General features: G+C 41.1%; 1 protein-coding gene across 7 annotated transcripts in view; it reads left to right on the top strand.

Moving 5' to 3' along the window:
• SLC25A17 (solute carrier family 25 member 17) overlaps positions 1 to 20,087 on the top strand; it is a 111,027-nt gene that overhangs the window by 48,498 nt on the left and 42,442 nt on the right. For all 7 annotated transcript variants that reach the window (XM_030202967.1, XM_030202951.1, XM_030202936.1 and 4 more), the window contains exon 4: positions 13,093 to 13,244. In XM_030202967.1, the coding sequence (XP_030058827.1) occupies positions 13,093 to 13,244 (152 nt within the window). The remainder of the gene's footprint in view (positions 1 to 13,092; positions 13,245 to 20,087) is intronic.

Below are 20,087 nucleotides of genomic sequence, written 5' to 3'. Positions count from 1 at the left end.
ATAAAAGCAAAAGAAAAAGGAAACTGATAATAGCTCTTCAAACAAGTAGCTGAGAAAATTAAGTCAAAAGAGTTGGCATTCATGAAATACAGAAAAGAATACCAGATGAAACTAAAAGAAGCAAAGAGATGGGAAAGGTTCTGTGGGATTGGAGGAGCAAATGTGGTCCCTCTTCACAAAAGTGGAGGCAGAAGAAGGAGGAAACTACAACCTGGTAAGTCTCACTTCAGCCATTGGAAAAGTAATGGAAGCGCTGCTAAAGGAAATGATAGTGAATTTCTTAGAATTCAGTGGGTTACAAGATCTGATGTAACATGGTTTTACCAAAGGTAAATTGTGCCAAACAAATCTGATTGAATTCTTTGACTGGGTGACCAGAGAACTGGATTGAGGACATGCGCTAGATGTAATCTACTTGGATTTCAGAAAAGCTTTTGACACGGGTCCTCGTAGGTGGTTCTTGAATAAACTCAACAGGCTGAAGTTAGAACCCAAAGTGGTGAACTGGATTAGAAACTGGTTGACAGACCGATATCAGAGGGTGGTTTTTAATGGAGTTCACTCGGAAGAAGGAAAAGTGCGTAGTAGAGTGTCTCAAGCATTGGTGCTGGGACTGATTATTTCTGAGCGACATTGCCAAAGGGTTAGAAGGTAAGATTTGTCTTTTTGCAGATGATACCAAGATTTGCAACAGAGTAGACATCTCGAAGGGAGTGAACAACGTGAAAAGGGATCTGTAAAATTTAGAAGAAGGTCTAATGTTTGGCAATTTAATTTAACGCAAGGAAGTGCAGAGCGATGCACTTGGGATGTAGAAATCCAATGGAGTTGTATGTGCTAGGAGGTGAGAGTCTGATATGCACAGACAGGGAGAGGGACCTCGGGGTAATAGTGTCTGAGGATCTGAAGATGATGAAACAGTATGATAAGGCGGTGGCCCTAGCCAGAAGGATGCTAAACTGCATAGAGAGAGGTATAACCAGCAGAGGAAAGAAGGCGTTGATGCCCCTGTACAAGTCATTAGTGTAGCCTCAGTATTGTGTTCAGTTTTGGAGGCCATATCTTGCTAAGGACGTAACAAGAAGCAGTTCAAAGGTGTGAAAAATGGTAAGGGGCTTATGCCAGAAGGCGTATGAGAAGAGACTGGAAGACCTGAATGTGTATACCATAGAGGAAAGGAGGAATAAGGTAGATATGATACAGATATTTAAATACTTGAAAGATAATACTACAGAAACAAATCTTTCCCAAAGAAGGGGAAATGATAAAACTAGAGGATAGGAATTGAGGTTGTGGGGGTGGTAGACTTAGGATTAATGTCAGGAAATTCTTTTTCATGGAGAGGATGGTCAGTGCCTTGAATTCCCTCCCAAGGGAGGTGATGAAGACAAAAATGGTAATGGAATTCAAAAATACATGGGTTGAACACAGAGGATCCCTAATTAGAAAATGGATGGTATAAGAAACAAAACTTAAATGACTGTTTATATGTTGATGTGTCAACTGATGCTTATATGGCGACTCCGGCTGTGAAGAGCCAAGGCCAGTGCTGGACAGACTTTTACAGTCTATTATGTTCCTTTGTCTCTAAAATCAATTCCTTTGGGAGGTAACTGTTAACATAAAAGATTCGAATAGCAGTTTCTAGAATATCAGTTTCCAGATTCTCAGCATCTGGAAGAGTCTGTATTTGTGCATATACAGCATCATTGGCATCTGGAGTAGTTTGCATATGAGCATACACTGTTATCATTATTTTCACCATCAAGGTCAGCTAGCAAAGGGTCATACAGCGCATAAGCAGTTTCAATAAGCCATTACACTAGGCTTCTAATACAAGGTATCACACAACAGCCAAGAAGTATAAATACAGCAATAACGATTATCATTGTGGTTAAGCTAGATAATATGAAAGTTTTCCATTTCCCAAAAACATTATCCATCCACCCTGTCCAGGTGGTGTCTACACCAGAATTCTCATCAAGTTCATCAGCTAAGGTAGTGTAGTGAGAATAACAAAGTTTTTCATAGCACGGTGAACAATGTATGAGTAATTGGCATCAACAGTACATAAAATAGCTTGTGATGTAAGGAGATAATTCAGAAATAAAAATTTTGAAAAGTCCATAATGTGTGGCTTTTCAATGTAAGCAGCTAGAAAGCAGGGTATTCAAAGTCACTTAAAATTTTGTTGATTTGATAAGTAGACAATCTTGGCATCAGAGAAATTTATAAGTCAGTGTAGGTTCTGGTATTGTGAAGCAGCAGTCTGTATACTGTTGGGAAGCTCACACAGGCAGGCATCATATTGCATCTAGAAGACTTCCACTTAGAGGGCCTCATGGTTTCCAGCAAGTTAAATAGGCCATATAATAGTTGTCCAATTCATCAGTAACATGTCATTAACTTAAGGGTGTTCTCAGATTTCATTCTTTGCATAGTGTGTATATGTAGGATATAATAAAAATCAATAGCCATACTGGTCTGACCAAAAAAGGATGTCAGAAGTAATATACATGTCCCTGTACAAACATTTCTACTTAGATTCAGTTTACATGTACATATTTTCAGTTCTCATTACAAATAGACTTTCTCATTTGTTTAAACATTTCTGTAACTTTCAACATAAAATTTCCAAACTTAAATGGGAGAATGCTTATAAGTTCTGCACAATTGTAGTATTCTATAAAGTTCAAGACATCATTTTAAATCTTTATCGTTGGACTATTACAAATAAAAGCATTAGATAGTTACAGTACATTTATGGAAAATAAATTAGGCAAAATAAAGTTCTATATTTGTAGTAAGAAAACTAATTCATAGCTTGCATAACAAAGAAGATTAGGTCATCAAGTAGTTAGGAGCACAGTTTCTCCATTTATACTAAACAAAGGTAATAAAGAATACAGAAAAAAGGGGGGAAATAGTTTAACATGACAGCTGTTTACAATTACCATTAAAAATTGTATAAATGTTATTTTGAAGCATCCCTCTTGTTTCTGAAATAATATGGTGAAAGAGAAGGCAATTTTAAGCAAATTGGGGCAAACTAGGCAGTTGCCTAGAAAGGTTCTATCTTTGTTCTGGGACAGTATAAAACATTTTCTTTCAAGGTACACAAAATATCTTAACTTATTAATCTAAACATTCATCTAGATTCACTTTTCCTGTGGGGTAATTTCTCTGGAATCTCAGTTACCTGAGGTACAGTGACACAGATATATATATTTATCATAAGAGTGATGAACTAAACAGATTGAGTAAATCAGGAGACAAAAGTTTAGCAGGACTGTGTTAAATCCTGTGTTGATGAATCTCACTTGCAAAATACAGCTGATTGCCCAGGGATAGTAGGGAGGAATAGAATGCAAACACATGGGAACAATAAAACTGCATCACAAAGTTTAAAGTGTTAAAGTATGTAGCCTGTAGACATAACAGAAAAATATAAGCAGAAACCTTACAGTAAATCTCACAGTTAATGTAAAATTCATCCTTATATGAAAACATACTAATCAGAATCTAAAATGTGGATGTTAAGTTTTGAAACCAATATAAGAAAAATCAACTTTAAAAAAGGGAAAATCCTAATGAGGCAGACAAAAGCTGTATCCTTGACTGACCTTTACAAAGATTCACATAGATCAGGCAAGGAATAAAGCACATATGTCTGTACAATCAAGATGGGGCAAAGATATCTTCCAAATAAGAGTTATCTTTAAGGAAAAGTTTATTCTTAAAGAAAAAGAGGGACCCTAATTCTGTACTGAATGTGAAAACATTGCACGTTAACTGTAACTAATACATTAAAAATATTGATAAAAGACAAAATATAAGTAGTTAACATATTTACTGTGGAATGCAGAAAATAAATCTTTCGTTATAGTGCATACGCAAACAAAAATGATCACTTATACTGATTGCATGTAAGGGGTAACATAAAGACAGACTAACAAATGAAAGACTAAGAATTAAGAGGTTGTAAATCAGATCATGCTATTGGAATTCAGTACTGGGCATAACCTTTAAATTAAACATGGTGTTATTCACAATTATGTACGATAAATTACCAAAACAATGTCCTAGGGCAAGAAGTACTTCTTATGTGCATAAATTAATAAGAGATAGCTACTCCAGAAGTAGGAAGAATGTACAATGGTACTGTTTAAATGCTCCATTGAGATTCTGTATCTCTGCAGCTGATCAGAAATCTTGGTGGAGTGCATTGAAATAATTTAAAAAGAAAGAAAATATTTCTTTATATTCCACTGGTCTAGCTGTGTCATAGGACACACATGTACATGTTTTATTCATAGTAAATATCCAGAAGGTAAAACTGTAGAATTTTTAGCAGGGAAACAAAATTGTTATCTAGAAATCATATACACAAAAGAAAACACTGAAATAAAATTGTATCTAATAAATATTAGATTTAAGACAATAGAAATAAAACTGTAGGGCAAACTTAGAGATGTGCTCAGTTAATTGCTTTGGGCTTAGGACAAAAAGTAATTTAATTCTTATCAGTAGTGCTGGAATGCTCACACAGAGGATATAATATGAGATAAAACTGGAAAAACCTGTTCAAATAGTGCTTCTCAAACAGAAGTACAGTTTCTAGCATTGAATTGAAGACAAAGGAATGTTGCTAAGTAAACATGACAAACAGAGACCTATAATTTATTTAGATCAAGCCATTCAGTCCATAACAAAGGAAGTGTTTAAAAGAAAGATGCTGCCTACAACTAAAATCAAATATATCCCCAGTTACAGTGCTTTAGAGCCATGAAATCAAACATTTAAAAAACAAGGATGTAGAGAAGTCTCTTGTGGCCACCAAGAATCCTCTCTAGCAATCCAAGAATCCTCTCTAGCAATCCTGTGCCCTTTTTCTTTTTATAAAGCACTGTAGCCTTAGCAATCCAATGAGTCAGAGCAGAAAAAGGAAGCATGGTTAGGAACAAAGAAAATTCAAAGAATGAGATTTGAACAGAATTCAAGTTACATAAAAATATTTTCCCTAATAGAATAGCAATTATTTAATTACGAATTTTTGTGAAATATGAGTGCTCCTTATCTCCGATCAGGATCCATTTATTAATTGCTTATAAATGTTTAATGCGGAATTTACCCTTTTATGTGTCTCATTGTATTTAATCAGTTGGCGTAATAAATTTTGATCAAAGGATTTAGTTAGCTGCCCATGTATTTTCATCATGAGTTATCCACGAATGCACTTCACGGAACACATCAACCGTAGTTGGGTTTTTTTTTGTTTTTTTTTACTTTCAACAGTTTTTTATTGATGTTTCAACAATTTCAATACAACCTTTAACTCCAACATGCAGCATATTATAGAATACATCAGAAATACAGTGGTATAACATTCGTTATCATCATCAATATTTTAATGTTATTATCCCTCCTTCCCCAACCCATTCCTCTGTACTCTCCAGCCTAACCTCCTTTTTCCTTAAGGTAGCCAACAGAAATGCAAACATAATATCCACGCTACCTCTCATTGTGTTCAATTCTAGAAATCCTTCAGTTACCTTTCCTACTCCACCTTCCCTCCCTCCCTACCTTATCAATATGCTTCCCCCATTTGCTCTCGCTGAATATAACAATACTCTTCTATAATACATATATCCATTCTTCTAGCTAGCTCAGATTTAGTTGCATCCCAACATTACAATAGACCATCAACACCCTCCTCCCCCCTCCCTCATCTTATTCCTAACCTCCCCTTGATGTATGCTTGACCCTCACCATTTCACTCCCTTTTCCCTGTCGTATTCCATGTCAACCTATTCATGACATAACTGCGTGCCCTGGGGGAAATACTATTAATATAGCACTGCCACACAATCAGAAATCTTCCTTGACTCTTCGGTGATTGTTTTGCCCCTCTAGATTCCCACATCATAAATTGATGAAATTTATTCCTCCAATACCAATAGGAGGGCGGTACATCCGAAAGCCAATGATTGAGAATGCATTTTTCCCCAGTATGCAGGCTTTATTTAATATCATTTGCTCTCCTGTTACCCACTCCCCACTGCTCTGCACCACTGAACATCATTCTTTCAAATGTTAACCCAACCGTATGCCCCAGTATCGTACTGAGAAATTGCATTACTCTTTGCCTGAACAGTTTTATGTATCTGCACGTCCACATGCTATGCATGAACGTGGCTCCTTCTTGGCTGCACTTTTGGCATCTATCCTCCTCTACTACTCCTGCGTGAAATGCCCTCCTCTGTAAAAGTTGGCTCTGTGTACCGCTCTGAACTGCACTATGTACTATTTTTGATATCCCCATCACTGCCCTTCGTACAAGTGTCTCAGGAATTTGTTTATGTGTATCCTTGCTCCAGCGTGCTGCTACTTCACCTAGCTCCCTCGGTGCCTGCTCTTTCTCCATGGCCCTGCAAAACCAGGCAACTGAAACTTGCCCTACAGCATCACCCTCTAGAAACTCCCTCAATCGCCGCCCAAAACTACACGTCAGGCTCTCCGGCGATAGGCTCTGTACATAATGGAGAGTTGATTGTACACCAAACATGCCATTGCCCCCCCCCCCCCCCGGCAGACGTTCAGAAAGTCCTCTGCCGAGATCAGTGTTCCATTCTCCTGAATGAAACTTTCCAGCAGTGTTATTCCCCTATCTTTTAACCTACGGTAAACAACATTATCACCACCCAGCTGAAAATCACCATTGCCGTTCAATGGCAGTAGTACACTACTGGTCGAATCCTGCCCCCACCCAAGGAGCAACTCTCTCCACACATGCCTAATGGCCCTAGCATAACTCCTTTTGACCCTCTCGGTAGCTTTTTCCATGATACATGTAATAAGTAATTCACGTTCCATGGGTAGAAAGTATGTTCCTTTCCATAACCATATCCGTATGTTGTGTTGGTCCCCAAAATCCAATCTCTTAAATGGCATAACAGACAGCCTGCATGTCTGGGAGCCCCAATCCTCCGTGCCTTTGCGCCCCCACCAAATGCTGCCATTTCATCTTAGATTTTTTACCTGCCCAGCAAAATGCCACCACCAGTCTCCTGAGCGCCAGCAGATCTTTGCGCAGTAGCCTGATCGGGAGCGCATGTAATAGATAAAGCCATCTCAGAAACACTATCATACGGTATGTGTGTACTCTACCCATCAAGGACAGAGGCAAGGACGACCATTTGTAAATTGGTCCTTTGTGTCCTTTAACAGCTGTGCTATATTCAAGTCATAAAGCCTACCAGTATCCATCGCTAATTTAGTTCCTAAATATCTAAACTCCCCTGGTACCCATCGCAGTGGGAAGCTAGACCCCCATTCCCTCTTAAGTTCTTCTGTACTAGCTAAAGTTTCTCATTTGAGAAGATTTAATTTAAAACCAGAATAATCCCTATATTCTTGAAGGGCTTTCCATCAGGTGTGGGAGGACCTATGAGGCTCTGTAACAATACTAGCAAATCGTCCGCAAACGCCACGTCTTAAGGGTAACTCTCTTATTTGGACACCCTAATAATCGACATTCCCTTGTATCTCTCTCAGAGAGGGTCAACTGTAGTGTTTTTATTTGCAAGGACATTAAATGAGTTTGCAGTTTCTGTATCTGTTTGGTCTGTTTCTAGTTATACGGTGGAGACACCGGCGGAGCTGTAGCTTCCAATGGAATCGGGTAAAGATTTAGATTCTAATTTTTTTTTGCTCCAACCAGAATCCATTTATTTGTGGCTTGTAGGTGTTTAATACGAGATTTACCTTTCTAATGGTTTTCATTATAATCAATTAATGTCTTTAAAGTGGGCGGATCAAAATATCCGAGCACGGGCCAACAAAAATCAGTTTGTTTTTTGTTCCATTTTACCACTTATTGGCATTTAACCTACCCTCTGTTTCCTGTCAAATAACCAATTCCAAACAGTACTGAGATATGAACATGTGGACTGAATACCATATTGCAGCTCTGCATATTTCTTCTATGGAGGCTGATCTCAAGTGAGCTACCAACACAGCTAGAGTTGGTAGCTCACTTGAGATCAGCCTTCATAGAGGATATTTGAAGAGCTGCAGTATGATCTTCAGCCCACACAGTCACATCTCAGTACTGTTTGCAACAGAACTCCAGATGCAACAGTCAGTTTGGTCAGGCATGCCTTCAGAATCTATTTGGGGTCAGGAATCTGTATATGCCTTCCTATGCTTGGCCTGTTCCTAAGGGCTAGGCCAAAGGCCTGTACTTTGCTCAGTTTGGTTCTCACATGTAATATACAGTACTGCTTTTTCAGGAGCTGAGAGCAGACACTTCAGGGATACACATTTTACTGACTTTGCTGGAGCTGAGATTAGGCTTTTCATATAAACTGGATATAATGATGTAACCTTGGTGAACAACAGACTGAGGGCACAGTGAGACTAGAAATGTTTCAGATTTGGGGTGAGGGGACAATAAGGGTATGTTCTATGTAATTTTTTGCTCTGTGACTAACTGCACGCTATACTGATAACTGACTAGCCAATAGCTACTGATTGTGCACATGCATGCACATCAGGAGAGACCGATAGAATACATGACCAATCCATATATGGTATAAGGCTACCTAATGGTTCTGGTTTATGGGAAATCACATGATTTGGGAGAAACAGAACTTGTAACAGTATATATGTGATGTCCCGGGGCAGTATTAGCTGAGCAGACCTTGTCTTTCAGGATGTGCACTGCTGATTGGCAACCTGCTCCAGGGAGAGAACTATTTTGTATTTTTGGCTCTGTGAGATACTAATAAAGGTAATTTACTGGCTGCGCCTAATTGAGTCTAAGTTCTCTTTCTTATTATTTTCCTGCGCTTCCCCACTTCCTGTGAGGGCTAAGAAACGGGAGGAAGTAACGCAAATCCAATTCCACCTCTCTAGGCCTATTTCTTTCTGTACCAAGCTGCTTAAGAAAACAACAACAACAAAACCAAAACAAGAGGAATTTGCAGAACTTCATAGGCTCTGCGTGTTGCAGGCCTTTTTATTCTCTATTTTTTGGTTTAAAACACGAATAGTCAGGAATTCCCATTGCTAAGAATATTGTATCTTGTTTTTTCTTGAAGAAAACACTCACCTGTAGCAGGTGTTCTCTGAGGGCAGCAAGATGGATAGTCTTATATACCCATCCACCTCCCCATGAGTTGAATTCTATAAGCTATACATATTAGGCTAACCAGGTCCTGCATGATAATGGCAGGTGGGAAGAGTGTGCATGCATGGTGCAACGCTTCCAAAAGCTTATAGAAAGTAAGCTGAGGTGCATTCCAGCACTGGGTCTGTCGGATTTGTCATGCCACTGGTAAGAATATCCATAAGTACATAAGTGTTGCCATGCTGGGACAGAAAGAAGGTCCATCAAGCCAGTATCCTGTTTCCAACAGTGGCCAATCCAGGTCACAAGTACCTGGTAAGATCCTAAACAGTACAATACTTTGATGCTACTTATCCCAGAAATAAGCAGTGGATTTTCCCAAGTCCATTTCAATAATGGCTTATGGACGTTTCTTTTAGGAAGTTATCCAAACCTTTTTTAAACCCCACTAAGCTAACTGCTTTTACCACATTCTCTGGCAATGAATTCCAGAGTTTAATTACACGTTGAATGAAGAATCATTTCTCCGATTGGTTCTAAATTTTCTACTTTGTAGCTTCATTGCGTGCCCCCTAGTCCTAGTATTTTTGGAAAGAATAAACAAGCGATTCATGTCTACCTGTCCCACTCCACTCAGTATTTTATAGACCTCTATCATATCTCCCCTCAGCTATCTTTTCTCCAAGCTGAAGAACCCAAGCTGTTTCAGCCTTTCCTCATAGGGAAGTTGTCCTATTCCCTTTATCATTTTCGTTGCCCTTCTCTGTACCTTTTCTAATTCCCCTATTTCTTTTTTGAGATGCAGAGACCAGAATTGCACACAGTATTCAAGGTGCAGTCGCACCATGGAGCAATACAAAAACGTTATAACATCCTTTTTTTATTTTCCATTCCTTCCCTAATAATACCTAATATTCTATTTGCTTTCTTTGCTGTCCTTCAGAGGGTTTCAAAGTATCATCAACGATGATTCTTAGATCCTTTTCCTGGTCGGTGACTCTTAACGTGGAACCTTGCTTCACATAGCTATAGTTCGGGTTCCTGTTTCCCACATGCATCACTTTGCACTTGCTCACATTAAACGTCATCTGCCATTTGGATGCCCAGTTTCGTAAGGTCGTCTTGCAATTTTTCACAATCCTCTTGTGATTAACAACTTTGAATAACTTTGTGTCGTCAGCAAATGTAATTACCTCGCTAGTTATTCCCATATCTAGATCATTTATAAATATGTTAAAAAGTAGCTGTCCCAACACAGAACCCTGCGGAACCCCACTATCTACCCTTCTCCATTGAGAATACTTACCATTTGACCCTACTCTGTTTTCTATCCTTTAACCAGTTTTTAATCCACAATAGAACACTACCTCCTATCCCATGACTTTCCAATTTCCTCTGGAGTCTTTCATGAGGTACTTTGTGAAATGCCTTTTGAAAATCCAGATACACAATATTGATCGGCTCACCTTTATCCACATGTTTGTTCACTCCTTCAAAGAAATGTAATAGATTGGTGAGGCAAGATTTCCCTTCACTAAATCCATGTTGGTTTTGTCTCATTAATCCATGCTTCTGAATATGCTCTGTAATTTTGTTCTTTATAGTATTCTCTACCATTTTGCCCGGCACTGACATTAGGCTCACCAGTCTAATTTCCCAGATCACCTCTGGAACCCTTTTTAAAAATCAGCGTTACGTTGGTCACCCTCCAATCTTCCTGTACCAAGCCTGATTTTAAAGATAAATTACATATTACTAACAATAGTTCTGCAGATTCATTTTTCAGTTCAATCAGTATTCTCGGATATATAGCATCTGGTCCTGGCGATTTGCTACTCTTCAATTTGTCAAATTGCCCCATTACATCTTCCAGGTTTACAGAGATTTGATTCAGTTTCTCTGACTCGTCCTTTTCTCCTTTACACATGGAATTTCAATCCATAGGGATTCCATAGGGATTCCAAGATGTTTTTCATGTCCTGCAGAATTTTTAATCTGTTCGATTCAAGGCCCTCCTTAACATACAGTGCTACCCCACCACCACTTCGATCCACCCTATCACTGCAATATAATTTGTATCCTGGAATGACAGTTTCCTACTGGTTATCCTCCTTTCACCAGGTCTCAGAAATGCCTATTATATCTATTTTTTCATTTAGTACAATATATTCTCCCATTTTGTTTCTTAGGCTTCTTGCATTTGCATATAGATATTTCAGACTATGTTTGTTATTCCTATTTACATCTTACTCAGCAGTTGACAGTGATAATGTGCACTCTTGAATATCTGTCTGTTTTTATTTTAAGACTCCTGGTCTACTGTGCTCTCAGTTGCAACCTCACTGTTGGATGCCCTATCTTCCCTGTTTTGGAGATATCTTTGAAAGAATCCTTATTCCAAATCATGTGCTTTTGAGCAACTGTCGGCCTTCCCCCAGTTTCGATTTTAAAAGTTGCTCTATCTCCTTTTTAAATGCTGATGCCATCAGTCTGGTCCCACCCTGGTTAAGGTGAAGCTCATCCTTTTGTAATAGGCTCCACCTTCCCCAGAATGTTGCACAGTTCCTAACAAATCTAAAACCCTCCTCCCTGCATCAATGTCTCATCCACGCATTGAGACTCTGGAGCTCTGCCTGTCACTTGGGCCCTGCGTGTGGAATGGGGATCATTTCTAAAAATGCTACCCTGGAGGATCTGGATTTCAGCTTTCTACCTAGAAGCCTAAATTTGGCTTCTAGAACCTTCCTTCCACATTTTCCTATGTCATTGGTACCTACATGTACCAAGACAGCCGGCTCCTCCCCAGCACTATCTAAAATCCTATCTAAGTGACGCGTGAGATCTGCCACCTTCGCACCAGGCAGACAAGTCAGCAGACGATCCTCACATCCACCAGCCACCCAGCTATCTACATGCCTAATAATCGAATCACCAACTACAACAGCCGTCCTAACCCTTCCCTCCTGGGCAGAAGCTTCTGGAGACACATCATTGGTATGAGAGGAAATTGCATCCCTTAGAGGGCTGGTCCTGACCACAGGATTCTTTCCAACTTCACCAGGGTGATGCTGTCCATTTAGGAGGCCTCCCTCCTCCAAGGCAGCATAGGGGCTGCCAGACTGAAGGTGGGACTTCTCTACAACCTCCCTGTAGACCTCCTCTATGTACCTCTCTTTCTCCCTCAGCTCTTCTGCTACCCTAGCCTCAAAAGAATGGACTCATTCTCTGAGAGTTGGAAGCTGTTTGCATCAAGCACACACATGTAACCTCTCACCAACTGGGAGATAATCATACATGTGACAGTGCTAAAGACTAGATAGCACCCCTCTCGCTGTTGGACTGTTGTCTGCATCTTAGTATTATAGAGTTGTTTAATTAAAACTTCTTCAGGTACTGGGATATTAGATGAATATAAAGAGCTTTAAGATTATATGGTATAATGTTTAATTTATTTAGTGTTTGCTTCCCAGAAACTAATTAAATGTAATTAAAACTAATAAAGATGTAATTAAAACTCTAATGAAAACACTCCTCTTGTCATCCCGATTAGAATAATGACTATAAATGAAGAGTTGTGCTAGGAGTGGGTGGGAGCTGGGAGGGGGTGGAAATGAAGACTGAACTAAGTCCTGCTGTGCCTGTTATTGGCTATCTGTTAATGCTGTGGTACAAAGTTCAAGTTTTAAAACTAGGGAGAAAAGGGTATAGAGACTAGTTGATAAAGTTTGCTTTTTCTTTTCTTTTTTTTTTCTGCCTATCAATAACCTACAATTCCTCCTTTAACCCCCAATCTTTAAGTTCCCAAAGCACAGAGCAAAATAATGTTCTCTTACCAGAGGAATGTCTTCTCTCAGAACTTCCTGCTGTCTTAAGAGAACATCTGCTACAGGTGAGTACATTTGTTTTCATGCTTGTGGGATCTGTGTCTGACATGACCTTCTTTGCCTTCCCATTTTGTATAGCTTGGCTCTGTACCGTGGATGGTTCCCTGTCATCTCCTCCATCTGCTGCTCCAATTTTGTTTATTTCTACACCTTCAACAGCCTGAAGGCCATCTGGATCAAAGGTCGACAGTCCAACACTGGGAAGGACCTTACCTTTGGAATGATAGCAGGTAAGAAGATCTGAGAATTGGTGATCTGGCAGAAATATTCTGGGTTTTCCCCATGCACCTGGCTGTAAGTAGGGGGCTAAGACAAGCATTTCCTGGTACTTATTGGCTAAATGTTACCCCCATCTTTGCTAGGTTGACCTTCTTTAATTACAGTATATGTAAGGTACAGTTGTACTAGCTTATTTCAAACTGCCTCATGTCATGTAATAGACAGTTTCAGTTGATTGGTATTTTCATTACGTCAAGAGATCTATTTCTGCTCAGGAGGGGAAAAAAGGTGGAATTTCCGTGCTTGCTTTTGAGCCATATGTTTTCTGTCAGCAAGCAGGACTGAGTTGAGCACACAAATGGGTGATATCTTCCAGCAGCACTGATACAGAACAGCTTTCCCAGAACTGAGACCTACTGTAAAATGGCCCTTCCCATGAGCAGTGGTCTCCTTAATCCCTCAGGTTTTCTTTCTACTCTGATGAATGGACATGAAAACAAAGATCTCTTGTATTGAAGAGGTTCTCCCCTTCTGCTTGTGTTGGACATTTGTTTTTCACCATCTTTCTGCTAAGAGAGAAAACAGTTAAATAATTATAGATGTTTTGGGTTTGCTTTCTCCTACCATTTGCTAGAGACTTAGAACTAACTACCTGACTAGTTACACTACTGACGTATCCTGTGTAGCCTGTTGACTAGTCTGTATTTCTCAGTCTCCAGCAGATGGTGTGAGTTATTCTAAGTAGCTGGGAATGGTTGGTAAGCCGATGCAGTGGTTGGGGGAGGGGGGGCGTCAATAGTTTTCACATTTTATTTAGGTAAGATCCTTCTTGATTAAAAATAAATAAGTAATAAACCAAAATCCAAATGTAAGGCACTGTTAAAAACTGGGGCTTGGTACAATTAGCTTTTCCCAGCATCCCGGAAGGATGTTACACCCAGTGGACATGGGTTCCTCCCCTTTCTCTATCCCTGCCACCTCTTTTACCCTTCTTGAGATTTTTGTGAGTTTGCTATATGTGCCTCCACCTCAATTCCCTTCTGTAGGGAAGCTTTTGAGTGCCATCTAGAAGTCTTAGCTAGCCGGTAAGAAGAAGATGTAAAAAAAGAAACGGAGCAGGGTGGCACCCTCAGCAGGGGTACTCAGGATTGTTTGTGCTTTGTTCATTGCTACTCCAGCATTCTCTCTGGGGTGTACTCTGGATGCGCTTGGGCCTACACGGTGCATGGCTGCTCAGGCTGACAAGCATCACTCTTGTGCTTTGTATGTTTACAATCAGCAGGAAATGTTGGGCTATACAGAAAAACAATGTGCATGAGAAGTTGCAGGGTTACTTTTTCACCCTGGGGCTGAGACAGAACCATAGGGGACAAGCATTCTCCCAAGTTTGTCCTTTTCATGTACAAGGCATTTTGTTTAAAGAAAGGGGATCCTCAGAGCTAGAGGACACCCAACAGAGAGAGGATCCTCAGGAGGGGCCCTCAGGGACCAAAAAATTACAGATAGTGCTAGCAGAAGATCATATAGAGGGAGGGTCACTGGAGTTCTTGGAGGTGAGAAGCTAGGAGAGTGGTTCCTGGAACAGGATGAATGGATAGGGAGTGAGTTAGTCTCTGTCATTATCCAGCTTCTCCAGACCTTAAAAGTTTCAGACATAGTGCCCAAGAAGTTGGCTCCTTAGAAGATTCACTTCTGGCAGGGATAAGGAAGCCAGCATGAGCCTTTCCAATTCCCAAGGCTATTAACGAGATGTCTGCAGAACAGGACATGCTAATACAGCTTGAAAGTGGTTTGTTCCATCTTGAGACTGACCCAGTTCTGAAAAAGGAGAAGGCGATGTTGAAAATTCTGAAGGTAAATACTGGTGGTGACCAAGAAGAGTACCATTTCAGTGGAAGGTGGTGTGGCGCTTACGGATTCTCAGGATAGGAAGATGAAAGTTTGACATGGCTTTGCAGGCTGCAGTTTGTGAAGGTTTGGTAGCTAGATCTGGGTTTAGGTGGTCAGAGCAATTACTGGAGGACCAAGAGGAAGTCAAGGTGTAGTCTATTACCGTTAGATTGTAAGCTCTCTTGAGCAGGGACTGTCCCTCCCCGTGTTTAAACTTGTACAGCGCTGCGTAACCCTGGCAGCGCTATAGAAATGCTAAGTAGTAGTAGTAGTCTTCGGAGGTTAGGTTGGAGATGGTTTTGGCATTCTTAGCAGATACCACATATAATCTAATTATGACATCTTCTAAATCCAGTGGGTCTTATGGTTGTGGCCTGGTGTTTTGTTTGATTAAAAAACTGGGTAATGGATGTAGTTTCAAGGCTTAGCTCAGTAAGCTTCCTTTTAAGGGCAAGTTATTGTTTGGCAAAGATCTGGATAAACTAGTATAGAGTCTATCTGAGTTTAAGGTAACTAGACTTCCAGAGGACTGAGGTTGGTCAGTGAGAGAACAGTCAGTCAGGAGTTGCTTCAAGGAAGCTGAATGTTTATGGACCAGGCAGAGTGAGGAGATCCTTTTGAGGCAGGGGGGTCCATAAGAGCACAGTTCTTCAGGGTGGTCATGGAGTAAGTAAAGCGACTACATATGCAGGGATAGTGTCCACAAGAGTTTACAATGAGGTGTTAGACATATCCTCCAGTTCTGCCAGTTTGGAAGTCCACCTGACGCAGTTTTACCCAGGAGTACGTTTTCATAACTTCAGATCAGTGGGTACGTGCTTGAATTCATCCGATCCCTGCTCCATGGATTTCTGGAGTCTCCTTATTGGTCTCCACATAAACTGGTGGTAGTTAGGAAGACTCTAGATTGGCTAATCACGTTAAAAGCAGTTATTCTGGTTTCACTTCTGAGCAAGAAGTAGGCAGATGCTCCCATCTATTTTGTCATACCGAAGAAGGAAGAAACATTTTCAGCCCATCCTGGATCCCAAGAGGGTAAACAGCCCTAAAGGTGCCAAGTTTTCATATGGAGGCCTTAAGGTCCATAATAGTGATGGTACAGCAAAGAGAATTTTTTACCTTTAGCAAACTTATGAAGGTTTACTTGCATATTCCAATCTGAGTCAGTCTCCAGTGGTTTCTCAGGTTCATGGTCCTAGGACAACACTTTAAACTTTGTGCAATGCCCAGAACCTTCTCAAAGATTATTATAGTGATGGTGACCTTAAATTGGAGAGGGCTGTTAGTCCACCTGTATTTCAGCGATTGCCTGATACAGGCAAAGTTGTATCAGAAAAGCCAGGAAGCCACAGTGCAGGTCATCTATTTTGTAGAAAAATTAGGTTGGGTTCTTAATACAGACAAAAGCAATTCCATTACAAATGCTAGAGTATCTGGGAGTTCTTGACACATGATGAGGAAAGATATTTTTGATTGCAGAAAAGGTTCGGAGGTTGTTTCAGCAGATCCCTGAGCCAAAGTATCAGACCGACAGCCCTAGGATTACCTGTAAATTCTGGACTTGATGGCAGTGGCCATAGGCTTAGTGCTGTGGGCAAGAGCGCACATGTGTCCTTTGCAGAAAGCAATTCTTAATTGCTGGTCCCCTTGTGGTTAGGATTGGAATCAGGTGTTGCCATTGAGGGGAGATGCAATGTAAAGTCTTTCCTGGTGGCTGCAGAAATGCAGAGTGCTGAAGGAAATGGATTTGAAAACTCTGCCTGTGGATGGTGGGTAGAACAGATGCCATCTGGAATTGCTGTGAAGCCCTGTGTCAAGGTCAGTAGCACAGAATTATTGTTGCATATGGAATTATCTGGCCCATAAATAGGTTAGAGGCTTGAGGATGAAACTGGCATTTGCTACCCTTTGTCTCAGAGTTTTGAGAGAAGGCAGTAAGGCATTGTTGTTGGACACTGCCACGGTGGTAGTTTATGTGAATCAACAGGGAGGAACAAGAGCTATGGAGTGGCACAAGAGATGGGAGAGGTGATGAGATGGGGAGAGAGCAACCTAAGGCCAGCATGCTGTTGCCAGGGTTCAGAAGTGTTTCGGATTTCTCAGCAGGCACAAGTTGGTTTTCAGAGATGGAATCTGCTACCAGGATATTTGCAGATATTGTCAATCGCAGGTAACTCCCAATAATAGATCTAATAGTGGTCCAGAGATAACACAAAAGGTGCCCAACTACTACTACTACTACTAACTAACATTTCTAAAGCGCTACTAGGGTTACGCAGCGCTGTACAATTTAACATAGAAGGACAGTCCCTGCTCAAAGAGCTTACAATCTAAAAGACAAGAGAACAATCTAAAGACAAGTGAACAATCTAGAGGACGAGTGAACAGTTAATCTGATAGGGTGGATAGATTGGGGCATTCTATATTTCTCGAGCGGTTAGGCGCCGAAGGCAGCATTGAAGAGGTGAGTTTTAAGCAGAGATTTGAAGATGGGTAGGGAGGGGGCATGGCGTATGGGTAAAGGAAGATTGTTCCAGGCATAGGGTGAGGCAAGGCAGAATGAGCGGAGCCTGGAGTTGGCAGTGGTGGAGAAGGGTACTGAGAGAAGGGCTTTGTCCTGTGAGCAGAGGTTACGGGCGGGAACATAGGGGGAGATGAGGGTGGAGAGGTAGTGAGGAGCCGCAGACTGAGTGCATTTGTAGGTAAGGAGGAGGAGCTTGAATTGTATGCGATATCTGATAGGAAGCCAATGAAGTGATTTGAGGAGAGGGGTGATATGAGCATATCGTTTTGGCGAATATAAGACGTGCAGCAGCGTTCTGAACGGATTGAAGGGGGGGGATAGATAGCTGAGTGGGAGGCCGCTGAGGAGTAAGTTGCAGTAATCAAGGCGAGAGGTAATGAGAGTGTGGACTAGAGTTCTGGTGTGTGCGTCAGAGAGGAAAGGGCGAATTTTGCTGATGCTGAAGAGAAGAAGCGACAGGTCTTGGCACTCTGTTGGATATGCGCAGAGAAGGAGAGGGAGGAGTCGAAGATGACTCCGAGGTTGCGGGCAGATGGGGACGGGGGAGGATGAGGGTGTTATCAACTGAGATAGAGAGTGGAGGAAGAGGAGAAGTGGGTTTAGGAGGAAAGACGAGGAGCTCGGTCTTGGACATGTTCAGCTTCAGGTGGCGGTTGGACTTCCATGCCGCAATGTCGGATAACAGGCCGATACCTTTGGCCTGGGTCTTCGCGGTGATGTCAGGTGTGGAGAGGTATAGCTGGGTGTCATCAGCATAAAGATAATACTACTACTACTTCAGTCATAGAAAGAATCCGTTTTCTGTCGACATAGATACACAGATCCAGCCTTGCGCCATCGTAACAAGGCGAGCATCATCTCAAAGACATCGACGGCGCACACTTGAGGAAAGAAGTTTTGCCTAATCACAGCTTGTTTTAGTTTGCTAGCTGCACATTTTTAGAAGACCTCGTGTCAAATCCAGATTGTTTCAATAAACTTTTGCTCTGAACTTTTTTGAGTCCAGTAGAAGTTTTTTGGCATCATCCATCTTGTCTCCTTCGCTGTGACTTTGTTCTTTGTGTTTGCTTTTTTGAAAATGTACATCTTCTTTTTTTTTTTTTTTTTAATGTTTCAATCATTTTTATTGATAATAGGTAAATGAAACAGTGTACAATTTTGCTCAGTTCTTTTAAGAAAGTAACATATTAATAACTCTTCTAACAAAAGATATGCTTCCAACATATTCTATCCCACCCCCCTTTCTCAAACCCTTTCTCCACCCCTCTCCCACCCCTATAAACCTACTTTACAAATCACAGGTATTCAAGTCTTCTTGTCTTCCTACACAGTCTCTCAATTTAGAATTCTACTTCTTGCTGCTGGTTGTAAGGTATCCCAGAAATTCACCCAGGTTTTTTCCAACTTTCTGCCCTCCACAGAGGAAAGATCTGTAATTCCACATCGTTCCAATTTCAAAAGCTCGATCATGTGTGTCCTCCAGGCCCCCAAAGAGGGGCCCCCGCTCTCTCTCCAGTTCAGCAGGATGGTCTTTTTTCCAACCAACTCCGCTCTGTGAAGAAAGGAGTTTAGACCTGGAGGGGCAGACCCTGCACACTCGTATCTTCCAAAAAGTAGCCATGGTTGTCTCTGTACAGTGCTGCAGCCCCAATACCGTTTGGTTTCAGCTAAGATTTGAGACCAAAATCTCACAACCCGAGGGCAAGACCAGAACATGTGCCCAAGTCCTGCTGAGGTCTGGTCACAGCGAGGGCAGGCTCCAGTGCCCCCAAACCCCGCCTTGGACGCTCTGGCTGGTGAAATGTAGAGCCGCAGCGCGAACTTATATTGTAATTCCCAGTATCGGGTATATACAGAGGTGCGTAAAGCAAAGGACAAAAAGGTCTGCAATATCTCGTCCGATACTTCCGCTGCCAAGTCTGTCGCCCATTTCTTCGCTCTGCCTCGATAGTCAATGTCCTCTGTGGAGTCTTGAAGGTATTGTGGTGAAACCTCAGAGGTGCTGTGCTCTGAGCCCCCAGTGTCAGTGCTGTGTTCAACATATCTTGCACGTCCTCACTCAGGTTAGTCCATCCTAATTTTACTATATGTTTAAATATATTTTATTGAAGAGACAACTTCCATTTTGCAACTAACACAGAAAAATAGAACAATTACCTTTGCTCTCCAAGAACATTTTACATTTTTCTTCCCTCCCTTCCTCCCCACTCCCCCCCCAAAGTCTCCAACAGTTTTATTGATGGTACTTCAGAAAGAACATTTCCAAGTAACAAATGGAGATAAGACATACAGTACAAATGTGTGTGCGACTCTCGTAGAATAGAACAATCTACCATCAAACATTTCCCCCAGCATTCTCCTCCCCCCTCCCAAAAGTCCCTCATAAACTGCTTTTCACATTGTATTGAAATCCATGTATGACCCTCTAACATAACACTAT

Source organism: Microcaecilia unicolor, chromosome 1 (assembly GCF_901765095.1).
Source record: "Microcaecilia unicolor chromosome 1, aMicUni1.1, whole genome shotgun sequence".
Classification (NCBI taxonomy): Eukaryota; Metazoa; Chordata; class Amphibia; order Gymnophiona; family Siphonopidae; genus Microcaecilia; species Microcaecilia unicolor.
Note: the sequence above shows the minus strand (reverse complement) of the source record. Positions and strands in the feature narration are given on the sequence as shown.